Below are 16,310 nucleotides of genomic sequence, written 5' to 3'. Positions count from 1 at the left end.
TTATGAGACACGGTGAGCCTTATCCATCCGTTATCTGTAACCGCGTATTCTACTTAGGGTCGGGGGAAGTAGTTGTAGTAGTAGCATGTAGTTTTAGCCTCTACAGATATACAGTTACATGTTCCCAATACAGTCAGAAACGTTTGAGGATACAGTAATAATAGTGCTACTGTGCAATTATCAGTAATGTGGAAGAAAGAAAAGAGGAATTTACAGAAACAGGAAGAGAGATTTAGTGTTTGATAGGTGATATTCAGAATACAAGAGGGTAAAAGTCAGAGCTCAAAGAACACAGCTCAGACCTGATGAGCTCCTGACACGCTGACTGTTGGAAACCACTCTTTCTGAAGCCATGTCCACACAAAGGTAATGTACTCCTCTCTGCTTCTAAAATGCTTGGTGACTGTCCAGCTGTTTGCTTCATTCATTTTGACTCATTCATTTCATTGATTTTGATGTTTCAGGACAAACGTAGCTTTGCTGATTGGGACCATTGCCATCGTGTCCCTGATGAAACCGGACTGTGTGGCTGTAGAAGAAGATGAAAAGGGATTTAAACTGTGCGTCACATCAAGGCGAGCGATGAAAGACCTCTCTCATCACAATCTGACCAACGTTCCCTCCGATCTTCCCAGTCACCTGCAGTATTTGGACATTTCTCACAACTCCATCCAGAGACTGAACGGAGCTCCGTTTTCTGGACTGTCCCAGCTCTGTTATCTGAAGGTAACTCACTGTGGCCTGCAGGAGATCTCTCCCAGTGTGTTCAGTCACACACCGGCACTCAAAGTTCTCAATATATCCTACAATGACTTACCTGTCGTCCCTGACATTTCATCTAAACTGCTGAAAATCCTTGATTTGGCAAACAATCTGTACAACAGCTATCAAATTCCAGCATCATTTCAGAACCTAACGAATCTGGATGTGCTGTCATTAGGTAGCACAGCGGCTCTGTCGGTCCACTACAATGACTTTGATCCATTGACCAACGTTTCTCTGCATCACCTGGTGTTGGGAGCAGGAATTCACTGGCAAACGTATGATTCTGGTGCGCTCGCAAAACTGACGTCTCTTCAAACATTCACACTTTTTGCATCTTTTTGTGGAGATTCCAGCATGTTTGAGAACGTCCTCGTGGACTTGAATGTGACGAGGGCAACATCACTGAGATTCATCACTCTATTTCCAGACAACTGCAACGTGACCGACCCCTTTTTTAACAACCTGAGAACAATGCCATTTGTACAGAATCTCACCGTAGAAAACACCTGGATCAACAGCTCATTTATGGAGGTGCTTCTGAAGAACGTGTGGTTCTCCTACCTCTATGACCTCTCATTTGTCAACATCACTTATAATGAAGATACACTAGACGGGTTTCAGTTTCGCACCATTAATCACACAGTCAATCTTTGCTCAATTACCTTCAATGGTGTTAATCATTATCAATACAGGTACCCCACAATCAACATAAGTTTAGAGACCGTTTCAAATCTGAACTATATCAAGTTCTCTGGGACCGGAATGAACATTTTACCGTGTAAACTCCTGTCTGTCCTGCCATCGCTGGAGACGCTGGATCTGTCAGATAACCTCTTAACGGATTCAGGCTTCTGGTGGTATCACTGTTCGTACACCTCCGTCTTCCCCAAACTCAGGAGACTGTCTTTGAACAAGAACCGCTTTAGCAGTCTCTCCTTTATCTCTGAGAAGACGCATCAGATGAAGACATTAGAGTCTCTGGACCTCAGCTTCAACTCCATCTACCTGGACAGAGACTGCTCTTGGCCTGATCAGCTGACTGAGCTCCACCTGGCGAACAACAACCTGGGCAACAGAGTCTTTCAATACCTGTCCATGAACTTTGAGAGGATTGACTTGTCAAAGACGGGAATAACAGCCATAACGCAGGAGGATATGTCTCGGTTTCCCAAGCTGACACACCTCCAACTCAGCTCCAACAGCATCCAGGTGATCCCTGCAGATCTCAGCTCCCTGGTTCTGCTCAGCCTCTACGTAGACCAGAACGCTATCACATCTATATCCGGGGACGTCTTGGCAGGACTTCCCAGACTTCAGACCCTCAAAGCTGGAAGCAATCCATTCGTCTGCTCATGTGACTCCTATTGGTTCGTCGCTGTTCTCAACAAGTCTTTGCTCCCGGACTGGCCCTTAGATTATACATGCAGCACCCCGCCATCTTTTGCAGGCCTGTCTCTTTCAGAGTACAAAACCAGTGAGCTGTCATGTGAGATGTGGCTTCAAGCTGCAGTTGCTATTCCTGTAATAATAATGGTATGTGCAGTCATAGGTCTGGTCTTCTATAAATGTGACGGAGTGTGGTATACAAAGATGTTATGGGTGTGGATCAGGGTGAAGAGGAGAGGCAGGAAACGCTCCAGCAGGTTGCAGAAAGCATCATATAGTTATCACGCGTTCATCTCCTACAGTCATCAGGACTCCGGCTGGGTGGACGGCCAGCTGGCGCCCTCTCTGGAAGGTGCCGGGCTTTCACTCTGCGTTCACGAGCGTGACTTCGTCCCCGGCGAGTGGATCATAGACAACATCATCAACTGTGTGGAGTCCAGCTACAAGACGCTGTTTGTCCTCTCCAAACAGTTTGTCCAGAGCGAATGGTGCAACTACGAGCTCTTCTTTGCCCAGCACAGAGCCATCAGCGTCCAGCAGGACTCTTTAGTCTTCATATTACTGGAGCCCATTCCGACCGACTCTCTGCCCAAGAAGTTCTTGAGACTTAGAAGTTTACTGAGGCAGCAGACGTACCTCGAGTGGCCCAAGGATGAACGGAAGCAGCAGCTTTTCTGGGCCAGTCTTAAATCCATGCTGCGCATGGCAGACAAATCTATGGTTCTGAAGGATGTGGCTTTGGCCATTGCCGATACAGCACCTCTACTTACAGATCAAGTGTAAGAACTCAAAGGATATGTTCTCATTTATTCAGGTCAATGTTGGTTGATGTAAATATTCCTCCTGTCTTTACTGAACAGGGGACAAAAATGTATTCCAAACATCAGCTGAAGCTAACACAAGGCTTCAGCCGTCTGAGTTAGACAAATCAAGTTTATAAAGATTCTGTCTTTTTAGTGTGAAAAGGCGTCTTTTGCTTCCACAGATGTTTCCCTGCTGAGCCGTGTCTTTTCCCAGCAGAAAACCATTATTTGTTCTGTTTTGTGGCCTTGTATACATTTCTTTGTAAATACACATATATATATATATATGTATATATATATATATAAGTATATATATATATATATATATATGTATATGTATGTGTGTGTGTATGTAGTGGAGTGGATTGCTACCAAACCAAATTCTGTTGTGTTTAACATGCGATGACAATAAATCATCTTGATCTGATCTGATCTTGTGTTTGTGTCCTCTGTTTAGAGCATTTAATATTCGTGGTTGTGAAATAAAACCCTGTCTGGTTATTTATTTATTGAAGGACAGACACCAGCCAATGGGAACAGTTGTTCTTAAAAAATGACTAATACGTGATCTATAAGTATTAATAAATGATTCAGTAACGTTTACTGTATATACATTAGTGATAACTTAAAACTCTGTTTATACAAAGTGGTATGAAAACCTTTTATGGTATATCAATATCAAGAATGTAGAGACCCAGTACACACTGAGAGCTGACAGCAATGGCATTTACCACATTTACATAGATATATATATATAACAGTTTACACCTTGATAAACTTTAACATACAAAGCTCATAATTTTCTATAAATGTTTCTTCATATGATTAAATCATGTACTCAAATGAAACCCTGACAATCACATTGCCTGTTTGCATAAAGCAGATACAAACTTAATTTTCTATGAATTTACCTTTTATATAATTAAATTGTGTACTCAAATTAAATGATGAACCCTAATCTATATTTAGTATGTGCTGCATATCCCGGGACAATGCATTAATAATTTAAAATATTCTGTGTTAAATATGAGTGAAAGACATCGTTCTAGTTCATTTCTTCATGCGAAGGGGTGTAGAGTTTCATTACAAACAGTAGATGGAGACATTTACTTCAATTAAAACAGAGGACACAAACACAAGATCAGATCAGATCAAGAGGATTTATTCACATTGCATGTTAAACACAACAGAATTTGGTTTGGCAGCAATCCACTCCACTTATATATATATACATATATATATATATATACATATATATACGTATATATATATATATATATGTATATATATATGTTTTTACAAGGAAATGTATATAAGGCCACAAAACAGAACAAATAATGGTTTTCTGCTGAAATCTGAATATTTCTATTTTATTATGATTACCTGTAATATCTAGAACCATTTTAACTCTGACTGACTAGACATATTCATCTTCAGCTACATGTTGACTTATTGAAATGCTTTAAGAACAGATCCTGTAAGACTTACGACTTGTTTCTTCTGTTGTTAACGTGTATGTTAACCTCTAATTACAGATGCCTACAATTCAGTTTTAAACATCTGAAATGTGAGTTCCACATTTCTCAATTTAAATGATCACTTTTCATAACTCACATACAAAATATTTCTGGATCAGTCTAAGCGGCAAATAAAAAAAAAACCCTCTGCAGGCAGATAATGCTGGTTAATTGGGTGATTTCACAACACACATGATTTACTTTAGTGCATGGGTGGGCAATGCATTTAGCTAATGGACAGACAATGAACAAAACCACTGTGGAGTCATTATGAGAACATTTTAAAAGTTTTAGGCAATTTGAAACCACTTGTGTGACCACAGGTTTATAACACGCTGCAAATACTTCTGATGATGAATGAATGAGTTCCAGGGATGTTATGAGACACGGTGAGCCTTATCCATCCGTTATCTGTAACCGCGTATTCTACTTAGGGTCGGGGGAAGTAGTTGTAGTAGTAGCATGTAGTTTTAGCCTCTACAGATATACAGTTACATGTTCCCAATACAGTCAGAAACGTTTGAGGATACAGTAATAATAGTGCTACTGTGCAATTATCAGTAATGTGGAAGAAAGAAAAGAGGAATTTACAGAAACAGGAAGAGAGATTTAGTGTTTGATAGGTGATATTCAGAATACAAGAGGGTAAAAGTCAGAGCTCAAAGAACACAGCTCAGACCTGATGAGCTCCTGACACGCTGACTGTTGGAAACCACTCTTTCTGAAGCCATGTCCACACAAAGGTAATGTACTCCTCTCTGCTTCTAAAATGCTTGGTGACTGTCCAGCTGTTTGCTTCATTCATTTTGACTCATTCATTTCATTGATTTTGATGTTTCAGGACAAACGTAGCTTTGCTGATTGGGACCATTGCCATCGTGTCCCTGATGAAACCGGACTGTGTGGCTGTAGAAGAAGATGAAAAGGGATTTAAACTGTGCGTCACATCAAGGCGAGCGATGAAAGACCTCTCTCATCACAATCTGACCAACGTTCCCTCCGATCTTCCCAGTCACCTGCAGTATTTGGACATTTCTCACAACTCCATCCAGAGACTGAACGGAGCTCCGTTTTCTGGACTGTCCCAGCTCTGTTATCTGAAGGTAACTCACTGTGGCCTGCAGGAGATCTCTCCCAGTGTGTTCAGTCACACACCGGCACTCAAAGTTCTCAATATATCCTACAATGACTTACCTGTCGTCCCTGACATTTCATCTAAACTGCTGAAAATCCTTGATTTGGCAAACAATCTGTACAACAGCTATCAAATTCCAGCATCATTTCAGAACCTAACGAATCTGGATGTGCTGTCATTAGGTAGCACAGCGGCTCTGTCGGTCCACTACAATGACTTTGATCCATTGACCAACGTTTCTCTGCATCACCTGGTGTTGGGAGCAGGAATTCACTGGCAAACGTATGATTCTGGTGCGCTCGCAAAACTGACGTCTCTTCAAACATTCACACTTTTTGCATCTTTTTGTGGAGATTCCAGCATGTTTGAGAACGTCCTCGTGGACTTGAATGTGACGAGGGCAACATCACTGAGATTCATCACTCTATTTCCAGACAACTGCAACGTAACCAGCGACTTTTTTAACAACCTGAGAACAATGCCATTTGTACAGAATCTCACCGTAGAAAACACCTGGATCAACAGCTCATTTATGGAGGTGCTTCTGAAGAACGTGTGGTTCTCCTACCTCTATGACCTCTCATTTGTCAACATCACTTATAATGAAGATACACTAGACGGGTTTCAGTTTCGCACCATTAATCACACAGTCAATCTTTGCTCAATTACCTTCAATGGTGTTAATCATTATCAATACAGGTACCCCACAATCAACATAAGTTTAGAGACCGTTTCAAATCTGAACTATATCAAGTTCTCTGGGACCGGAATGAACATTTTACCGTGTAAACTCCTGTCTGTCCTGCCATCGCTGGAGACGCTGGATCTGTCAGATAACCTCTTAACGGATTCAGGCTTCTGGTGGTATCACTGTTCGTACACCTCCGTCTTCCCCAAACTCAGGAGACTGTCTTTGAACAAGAACCGCTTTAGCAGTCTCTCCTTTATCTCTGAGAAGACGCATCAGATGAAGACATTAGAGTCTCTGGACCTCAGCTTCAACTCCATCTACCTGGACAGAGACTGCTCTTGGCCTGATCAGCTGACTGAGCTCCACCTGGCGAACAACAACCTGGGCAACAGAGTCTTTCAATACCTGTCCATGAACTTTGAGAGGATTGACTTGTCAAAGACGGGAATAACAGCCATAACGCAGGAGGATATGTCTCGGTTTCCCAAGCTGACACACCTCCAACTCAGCTCCAACAGCATCCAGGTGATCCCTGCAGATCTCAGCTCCCTGGTTCTGCTCAGCCTCTACGTAGACCAGAACGCTATCACATCTATATCCGGGGACGTCTTGGCAGGACTTCCCAGACTTCAGACCCTCAAAGCTGGAAGCAATCCATTCGTCTGCTCATGTGACTCCTATTGGTTCGTCGCTGTTCTCAACAAGTCTTTGCTCCCGGACTGGCCCTTAGATTATACATGCAGCACCCCGCCATCTTTTGCAGGCCTGTCTCTTTCAGAGTACAAAACCAGTGAGCTGTCATGTGAGATGTGGCTTCAAGCTGCAGTTGCTATTCCTGTAATAATAATGGTATGTGCAGTCATAGGTCTGGTCTTCTATAAATGTGACGGAGTGTGGTATACAAAGATGTTATGGGTGTGGATCAGGGTGAAGAGGAGAGGCAGGAAACGCTCCAGCAGGTTGCAGAATGCATCATATAGTTATCACGCGTTCATCTCCTACAGTCATCAGGACTCCGGCTGGGTGGACGGCCAGCTGGCGCCCTCTCTGGAAGGTGCCGGGCTTTCACTCTGCGTTCACGAGCGTGACTTCGTCCCTGGCGAGTGGATCATAGACAACATCATCAACCGTGTGGAGTCCAGCTACAAGACGCTGTTTGTCCTCTCCAAACAGTTTGTCCAGAGCGAATGGTGCAACTACGAGCTCTTCTTTGCCCAGCACAGAGCCATCAGCGTCCAGCAGGACTCTTTAGTCTTCATATTACTGGAGCCCATTCCGACCGACTCTCTGCCCAAGAAGTTCTTGAGACTTAGAAGTTTACTGAGGCAGCAGACGTACCTCGAGTGGCCCAAGGATGAACGGAAGCAGCAGCTTTTCTGGGCCAGTCTTAAATCCATGCTGCGCATGGCAGACAAATCTATGGTTCTGAAGGATGTGGCTTTGGCCTTTGCCGATACAGCGCCTGTACTTACAGATCAAGTGTAAGAACTCAAAGGATATGTTCTCATTTATTCAGGTCAATGTTGGTTGATGTAAATATTCCTCCTGTCTATATTGAACGGGGGACAAAAATGTATTCCAAACATCAGCTGAAGCTAACACAAGGCTTCAGCCGTCTGAGTTAGACAAATCAAGTTTATAAAGATTCTGTCTTTTTAGTGTGAAAAGGCCTCTTTTGCTTCCACAGATTTTTCCCTGCTGAGCCGTGTCTTTTCCCAGCAGAAAACCATTATTTGCGGCCTTATATACTTTTCCTTGTATATATATATATATATATAGATATATATATATATATGTATATGTATGTGTGTGTGTATGTAGTGGAGTGGATTGCTACCAAACCAAATTCTGTTGTGTTTAACATGCGATGACAATAAATCATCTTGATCTGATCTGATCTTGTGTTTGTGTCCTCTGTTTAGAGCATTTAATATTCGTGGTTGTGAAATAAAACCCTGTCTGGTTATTTATTTATTGAAGGACAGACACCAGCCAATGGGAACAGTTGTTCTTAAAAAATGACTAATACGTGATCTATAAGTATTAATAAATGATTCAGTAACGTTTACTGTATATACATTAGTGATAACTTAAAACTCTGTTTATACAAAGTGGTATGAAAACCTTTTATGGTATATCAATATCAAGAATGTAGAGACCCAGTACACACTGAGAGCTGACAGCAATGGCATTTACCACATTTACATAGATATATATATATAACAGTTTACACCTTGATAAACTTTAACATACAAAGCTCATAATTTTCTATAAATGTTTCTTCATATGATTAAATCATGTACTCAAATGAAACCCTGACAATCACATTGCCTGTTTGCATAAAGCAGATACAAACTTAATTTTCTATGAATTTACCTTTTATATAATTAAATTGTGTACTCAAATTAAATGATGAACCCTAATCTATATTTAGTATGTGCTGCATATCCCGGGACAATGCATTAATAATTTAAAATATTCTGTGTTAAATATGAGTGAAAGACATCGTTCTAGTTCATTTCTTCATGCGAAGGGGTGTAGAGTTTCATTACAAACAGTAGATGGAGACATTTACTTCAATTAAAACAGAGGACACAAACACAAGATCAGATCAGATCAAGAGGATTTATTCACATTGCATGTTAAACACAACAGAATTTGGTTTGGCAGCAATCCACTCCACTTAGATATATATATATATGTATATATATATTAATGTTACAGCATCCAACATCGACCTGAATACATGAGAACATATCCTACTGTAATATCTAGAACCATTTTAACTCTGACTGACTAGACATATTCATCTTCAGCTACATGTTGACTTATTGAAATGCTTTAAGAAAAGATCCTGTAAGACTTACGACTTGTTTCTTCTGTTGTTAACGTGTATGTTAACCTCTAATTACAGATGCCTACAATTCAGTTTTAAACATCTGAAATGTGAGTTCCACATTTCTCAATTTAAATGATCACTTTTCATAACTCACATACAAAATATCTCCTGTTTTGTCAGTCAAGATTTTGATTAAGTACCATTAAGTGTATTAAAATAATTCTTCTTTTGCTATCTGAGAACTGAGATATTACTTCTTACACTTGATCTGTAAGTAGAGGTGCTGTATCGGCAATGGCCAAAGCCACATCCTTCAGAACCATAGATTTGTCTGCCATGCGCAGCATGGATTTAAGACTTGCCCAGAAAAGCTGCTGCTTCCGTTCATCCTTGGGCCACTCGAGGTACGTCTGCTGCCTCAGTAAACTTCTAAGTCTCAAGAACTTCTTGGGCAGAGAGTCGGTCGGAATGGGCTCCAGTAATATGAAGACTAAAGAGTCCTGCTGGACGCTGATGGCTCTGTGCTGGGCAAAGAAGAGCTCGTAGTTGCACCATTCGCTCTGGACAAACTGTTTGGAGAGGACAAACAGCGTCTTGTAGCTGGACTCCACACAGTTGATGATGTTGTCTATGATCCACTCGCCGGGGACGAAGTCACGCTCGTGAACGCAGAGTGAAAGCCCGGCACCTTCCAGAGAGGGCGCCAGCTGGCCGTCCACCCAGCCGGAGTCCTGATGACTGTAGGAGATGAACGCGTGATAACTATATGATGCATTCTGCAACCTGCTGGAGCGTTTCCTGCCTCTCCTCTTCACCCTGATCCACACCCATAACATCTTTGTATACCACACTCCGTCACATTTATAGAAGACCAGACCTATGACTGCACATACCATTATTATTACAGGAATAGCAACTGCAGCTTGAAGCCACATCTCACATGACAGCTCACTGGTTTTGTACTCTGAAAGAGACAGGCCTGCAAAAGATGGCGGGGTGCTGCATGTATAATCTAAGGGCCAGTCCGGGAGCAAAGACTTGTTGAGAACAGAGACAAACCAATAGGAGTCACATGAGCAGACGAATGGATTGCTTCCAGCTTTGAGGGTCTGAAGTCTGGGAAGTCCTGCCAAGACCACCCCGGATATAGATGTGATAGCGTTCTGGTCTACGTAGAGGCTGAGCAGAACCAGGGAGCTGAGATCTGCAGGGATCACCTGGATGCTGTTGGAGCTGAGTTGGAGGTGTGTCAGCTTGGGAAACCGAGACATATCCTCCTGCGTTATGGCTGTTATTCCCGTCTTTGACAAGTCAATCCTCTCAAAGTTCCTGGACAGGTATTGAAAGACTCTGTTGCCCAGGTTGTTGTTCGCCAGGCGGAGCTCAGTCAGCTGATCAGGCCAAGAGCAGTCCTTGTCCAAGTAGATGGAGTTGAAGCTGAGGTCCAGAGACTCTAATGTCTTCATCTGATGCGTCTTCTCAGAGATAAAGGAGAGACGGCTGAAGCGGTTCTTGTTCAAAGACAGTCTCCTGAGTTTGGGGAAGACGGAGGTGTACGAACAGTGATACCACCAGAAGCCTGAATCCGTTAAGAGGTTATCTGACAGATCCAGCGTCTCCAGCGATGGCAGGACAGATAGGAGTTTACACGGTAAAATGTTCATTCCGGTCCCAGAGAACTTGAAGTAGGTCAGATTTGAAACAGTCTCTAAACTTATGTTGATTGTGGGGTACCTGTATTGATAATGATTAACACCATTGAAGGTAATTGAGCAAAGATTGACTGTGTGATTAATGGTGGGAAACTGAAACCCGTCTGGTGTATCTTCATTATAAGTGATGTTGACAAATGAGAGGTCATAAAGGTAGGAGAGCCACACGTTCTTCAGAAGCACCTCCATAAATGAGCTGTTGATCCAGGTGTTTTCTACGGTGAGATTCTGTACAAATGGCATTGTTCTCAGGTTGTTAAAAAAGGGGTCGGTCACGTTGCAGTTGTCTGGAAATAGAGTGATGAATCTCAGTGATGTTGCCCTCGTCACATTCAAGTCCACGAGGACGTTCTCAAACATGCTGGAATCTCCACAAAAAGATGCAAAAAGTGTGAATGTTTGAAGAGACGTCAGTTTTGCGAGCGCACCAGAATCATACGTTTGCCAGTGAATTCCTGCTCCCAACACCAGGTGATGCAGAGAAACGTTGGTCAATGGATCAAAGTCATTGTAGTGGACCGACAGAGCCGCTGTGCTACCTAATGACAGCACATCCAGATTCGTTAGGTTCTGAAATGATGCTGGAATTTGATAGCTGTTGTACAGATTGTTTGCCAAATCAAGGATTTTCAGCAGTTTAGATGAAATGTCAGGGACGACAGGTAAGTCATTGTAGGATATATTGAGAACTTTGAGTGCCGGTGTGTGACTGAACACACTGGGAGAGATCTCCTGCAGGCCACAGTGAGTTACCTTCAGATAACAGAGCTGGGACAGTCCAGAAAACGGAGCTCCGTTCAGTCTCTGGATGGAGTTGTGTGAAATGTCCAAATACTGCAGGTGACTGGGAAGATTGGAGGGAACGTTGGTCAGATTGTGATGAGAGAGGTCTTTCATCGCTCGCCTCGATGTGACGCACAGTTTAAATCCCTTTTCATCTCCTTCTACAGCCACACAGTCCGGTTTCATCAGGGACACGATGGCAATGGTCCCAATCAGCAAAGCTACGTTTGTCCTGAAACATCAAAATCAATGAAATGAATGAGTCAAAATGAATGAAGCAAACAGCTGGACAGTCACCAAGCATTTTAGAAGCAGAGAGGAGTACATTACCTTTGTGTGGACATGACTTCAGAAAGAGTGGTTTCCAACAGTCAGCGTGTCAGGAGCTCATCAGGTCTGAGCTGTGTTCTTTGAGCTCCGACTTTTACCCTCTTTTATTCTAGAGATCAACGATCAACTACTAAATCTCTCTTCCCGTTTCTTCCTCCTCCAAATTCCTCTTTTATCGTTTTTCTTTTTTTCACATGACTGATTGTGAAAGGGGATGTTTGATTCATGATTATATAAAGTTAAATACAGATAGTATAAATATAATAAACTATCCAGTGGATATGTTTTCTTCCCAGTATTTGAGTTTTTGGACTGGAGACTTTTTAAAGACTGGACGGGTAAATAAGAGCTTTTTGTCGGGCAGCTATATACATACATAATTTACTGTATGTGGATATGTAAAAATAAAAATAAACCTGACTACAATAATATCACAACAATAAAGCTCAGTGAATAGCATTAAATCAAATGAATAAATGCACATTGATCGAAGTTAAAGTTAAACAGTCTTGCTTCGACATGTGCCGTTACTGTGCTAACGCTGTGCTATGTTGGGCCAGTTACATTACCAAGTCCATGGAGGAAAAGGGGTTCCTTTGTTAGCTGGCGGTTCCGTCGGTGACGGAGGAAAACCAGATTGCAGATTGGAGGAAACCAATTGCTCCAGTCCTTTGTTACTTCTCGAGTTAGCAGCTCTGCGCTAACTTGCTTTTTGCTCCTTGTTGCTTGAAAAGTAAGCTGGCAGACTGTGTGGTAGCTGTGTGTAGGCCTACTGAGCTAGCCAGGAATGTTTCTGGCAGGCTCTTGCGTCCAAAGTGGCAGAAATATGAATTGCTGCAGCTAACCGCTAACCGCAGGTTGGTCTCAGAAGGTAACGTACGAGTTGCAAAGCTCTGGCGAGATGGTTAAGGTTAGGCATTGACCTCCAATGGTTAAGGTTATAGGCATTGACCTCCAATGGTTAAGGTTAGGCATTGACCTCCAATGGTTAAGGTTATAGGCATTGACCTCCAATGGTTAAGGTTAGGCATTGACTTTCAATGGTTAAGGTTATAGGCATTGACCTCCAATGGTTAAGGTTATAGGCATTGACCTCCAATGGTTAAGGTTAGGCATTGACCTCTAATGGTTAAGGTTAGGCATTGACCTCTAATGGTTAAGGTTAGGCATTGACCTCCAATGGTTAAGGTTATAGGCATTGACCTCCAATGGTTAAGGTTATAGGCATTGACCTCCAATAGTTAAGGTTAGGATAGCTCGTCAGGTAGGGTCTCTTGTGGGCTACCTACACTACAGGCCGACGCCACACGTGAAGATTATGAGATAGCAATGTTATTTTGACTGGCTCTTGGACTTTCAGCAGTTTGGTCGGATTTTGCGTATTCTTGCCTTGCTGTTAGTTAGTAGTTGGCTTTTATTTTTTTTATTACCGATGACTGTAAATGGAAATGGTACCCATTAGTAGAGGTGCATGTGGCCATATATTTCACATTGCACCTTTAAGGTGTTCTTGGGCGGTCCATATGAGATGAGGCGGACTATGAAACTACAGATACTGTATACTTAGCTAGACATTTGTAAGGAAAAAACAATCATAAACATCAAACAAGATGAAACTGTCAAATATACACTGAAGAAAACATCACATCTAAAAACAAATAAAAAGTAATTAATACAAATTTGACACTGTATAGTCCCACAAGTTCCATCAAGTCATTTTATTATCCAGATGAAAGTGACATGAAATTATCTGTTCTGATATGAAGTCATGAGGATATATGCAGGTTAACTGTTAATATCTGTTAATAATCAACTCACACACAATATAATGGAGTGTTTACTGCATATTGTACATGGAAGTGCAGTGTGGTGATTAGAAATCCCTCAGGGTCTGGAGGAATTTATCTGCAAAGACAAAAAGAAACTTTGATTTGCCCGTTTCACTGTTTCATTTCTCCTTTCTTGTTTGTGGTTTCAACAGAGGACTTTACTGACTCCTCTCCAATCTTTCATCAGATCCCTTTTTACCTCATATGGCATATTTGAAATGTGGTTGAAACACAATTATGGCATATATTTTTGTAGAAATAATATTTCATCAAATCGGGGTTGTGTAATATATTTTAACTTATCTGTTACAGAAAGTACACGCATACTACATTTAGTTGAAACAAACTCATAACTGACCAATGTTACTGAGATCAGAGGAGATTATGGAACAGTTTGATTCACTACTTTGTCATTTAGCAGCAATAGATCATTACAGCAAACTCTGCTCTCTGGTGGGCGATAGTACATATCTAGAGGAACCCCAGGTTTTTATTTACAACCACAAAGTGGTCAACATGTTACCTGTTTGTTGAGACAGGCCCTTCAGCTGGCACTGTCCCAGGATCAGCTTACAGGTGTACAGTCCGAAGCATTAGAGAAATGATGCTCAAGAATATTTCTATTTGATTTAATGGTGCAAAAGGAAAAAGAAAAAGTATTGGGTTTTAATACTTTATCTGATGTAAACATTTAGATGTCTTTATGATTTATTAGATATTATTATGTATTTTTCATTTTATTTACCCAGCTGTTCTCTGCATGTTGGGTTTCATATTGCACTGAATGAAAATAAATGGCTGCCTGACCGGCGAGAAAACAACAAGCTTCTTGCAAAACATTCCATTTTAGTTCATTATTCTCTCTGTTGCTTGGAGGGGATTCCTTTGAATTTCATTAAATTTCCTTTTTTCACACTTTTTTTGTCCGACATTTTTCAGATCTTTTTTTTCACACTTTTTTTCGGACAGTTTTTCAGACATTTTTTTTTTGACATTTTTCAGATCTTTTTTTTCAGATTCTTTTTTTTCAGATTCTTTTTTTTCAGATTCTTTTTTTTCGGACATTTTTTCAGAAATCTTTCAGATCTTTTTTTTCGGACATTTTTCAGATCTTTTTTTTCAGACTTTTTTTTTCCGTAATATCATGTAATTTTAGTTTGCAGATAATAAATATACCCATACACTACATGATGCTGTGGCTGGTTTAGGAGATAATTCCTACACTGTAGGACAGATTTTAAATACGTTGTGAGAGAACATTGCGTATAAAACACTTCAACACTTCTGAATGAATGAGGCACAAAATGATTAACTGAGATTAACTTTTGCTACTCACTACAGTAATCTCTGAGTAGCCAGTAGTACTATCTTATTTTTCTTTCTTTCTTTCTTTATTTATTTCTTTATTTCTTTATTTCTTTATTTCTTTATTTCTTTCTTTATTTATTTATTTATTTATTATTTATCTATTTTATTTTTTTTATCTTTATTTTATCTTTATTTTTTTATTATTATTATTTCCTGACTTATTTGTCTATTTACCTTCCTGTATTTACTACAATTTTAATTTGATGTATCCATGATTGAGAATCAGTTATGTCCTATGTGGTCAGCTGTGGTTGTCTGTGTGTATGTGGTTGTTGTTGTTAGGTACGATTCATGTGTTGTGTCACAGACTAACTGTCCGAGGCTGGAGCAGATCCTCACATCGTGCGCTGCAGGAGAGCGTCAGGAGTACCTAAGGTGTCAAATACCTGTTAAAGCTATATAATAGTACTGGCGATGGCCTTGGCATCCTGGTCACTCCGAGTCAGCACGCCTTTGGTTTCCCAGTTCTGTTAGCTAAGTGTTCAGCTAATGTATGAGCTAATCTTTATCAATGAATCTTCAAAGTATACTGACTACTGAATCACCTGTCATTGAATGAATCAGTGAGGAGCTGCAGTCTCAGCTGTATTTGTGATGTGGGTGAACAGACCCTTTAATGTCCCTGCTCCCCCTGAGTCTTACTAAGTCTTTTTGAAAGTAGTCAGTATACATTAGTCGTCAGCACTCACCGTGTCAGAGTTAAACTATCCGAAATGCCTCGCACGGCCTCCTTTGACGTTCTTTCTCCTGGTGAATCCACCAAAACCTCCACGCAAGGAGCTTGTATCTGTTCCCTGTGTTGCTCCGGTACCAAGAGAAGACTCATTCTTGGTGGACATATGTCCCCCAGTGTCTGCAGTCTGCAGAGGACGAAGGACGCTGGTCCACCCGGCCTCTCTTCGCCATCCTGTTCTCAGCCTCAGCCCTGACTCTGCAGATGGAATAATATGCAGGCAAGCTACGCAGATGATACAAAAGTATTTCATCTGTAAGGGACATCCATTATCCAGGATCCTCTACTAGTAACCTGAAACTGTCTCCAAGCTCAAGTCCCATTTATATCCCTTCCTGCACACCGTCTCTGCCACACCCTGCTCCAAAATGTCCTGCAGGTATGTGTTTAGTCTCCTGATGTAATACAGACAGGTGTTT

At 41.3% G+C, this 16,310-nt stretch overlaps 3 protein-coding genes and 1 long non-coding RNA gene across 4 annotated transcripts; 2 read left to right on the top strand and 2 right to left on the bottom strand.

Moving 5' to 3' along the window:
• Window positions 1-162: 162 nt before the first annotated feature.
• On the top strand, window positions 163-3,158 carry LOC141761911 (toll-like receptor 1). Its single transcript, XM_074625597.1, has 2 exons — window positions 163-366; window positions 465-3,158. The coding sequence occupies exons 1-2, from the start codon at window positions 353-355 to the stop codon at window positions 2,932-2,934; spliced, it is 2,484 nt and encodes an 827-aa protein (XP_074481698.1). The 5' UTR covers window positions 163-352; the 3' UTR covers window positions 2,935-3,158.
• Window positions 3,159-5,003: 1,845 nt separating this feature from the next.
• LOC141761912 (toll-like receptor 1) lies at window positions 5,004-7,922 on the top strand. Its single transcript, XM_074625598.1, has 2 exons — window positions 5,004-5,214; window positions 5,313-7,922. The coding sequence occupies exons 1-2, from the start codon at window positions 5,201-5,203 to the stop codon at window positions 7,780-7,782; spliced, it is 2,484 nt and encodes an 827-aa protein (XP_074481699.1). The 5' UTR covers window positions 5,004-5,200; the 3' UTR covers window positions 7,783-7,922.
• A 990-nt stretch (window positions 7,923-8,912) lies between these two features.
• LOC141761913 (toll-like receptor 1) lies at window positions 8,913-12,044 on the bottom strand. Its single transcript, XM_074625599.1, has 2 exons — window positions 11,962-12,044; window positions 8,913-11,863 (listed from the first exon to the last, which is right to left on the bottom strand). Exons 1-2 carry the CDS (start codon window positions 11,973-11,975, stop codon window positions 9,394-9,396), a joined length of 2,484 nt encoding a protein of 827 aa, XP_074481700.1. The 5' UTR covers window positions 11,976-12,044; the 3' UTR covers window positions 8,913-9,393.
• Window positions 12,045-13,664: 1,620 nt separating this feature from the next.
• On the bottom strand, window positions 13,665-14,384 carry LOC141761947 (uncharacterized). The gene is made up of 2 exons (XR_012592673.1): window positions 14,314-14,384; window positions 13,665-13,866 (listed from the first exon to the last, which is right to left on the bottom strand). It is a non-coding gene; the product is annotated as an uncharacterized LOC141761947 (long non-coding RNA).
• Between the last annotated feature and the right edge of the window lie 1,926 nt (window positions 14,385-16,310).

This window comes from Sebastes fasciatus, chromosome 23, assembly GCF_043250625.1.
Source record: "Sebastes fasciatus isolate fSebFas1 chromosome 23, fSebFas1.pri, whole genome shotgun sequence".
Classification (NCBI taxonomy): domain Eukaryota; kingdom Metazoa; phylum Chordata; class Actinopteri; order Perciformes; family Sebastidae; genus Sebastes; species Sebastes fasciatus.
This window is presented reverse-complemented; position numbering and strand designations above follow the sequence as displayed.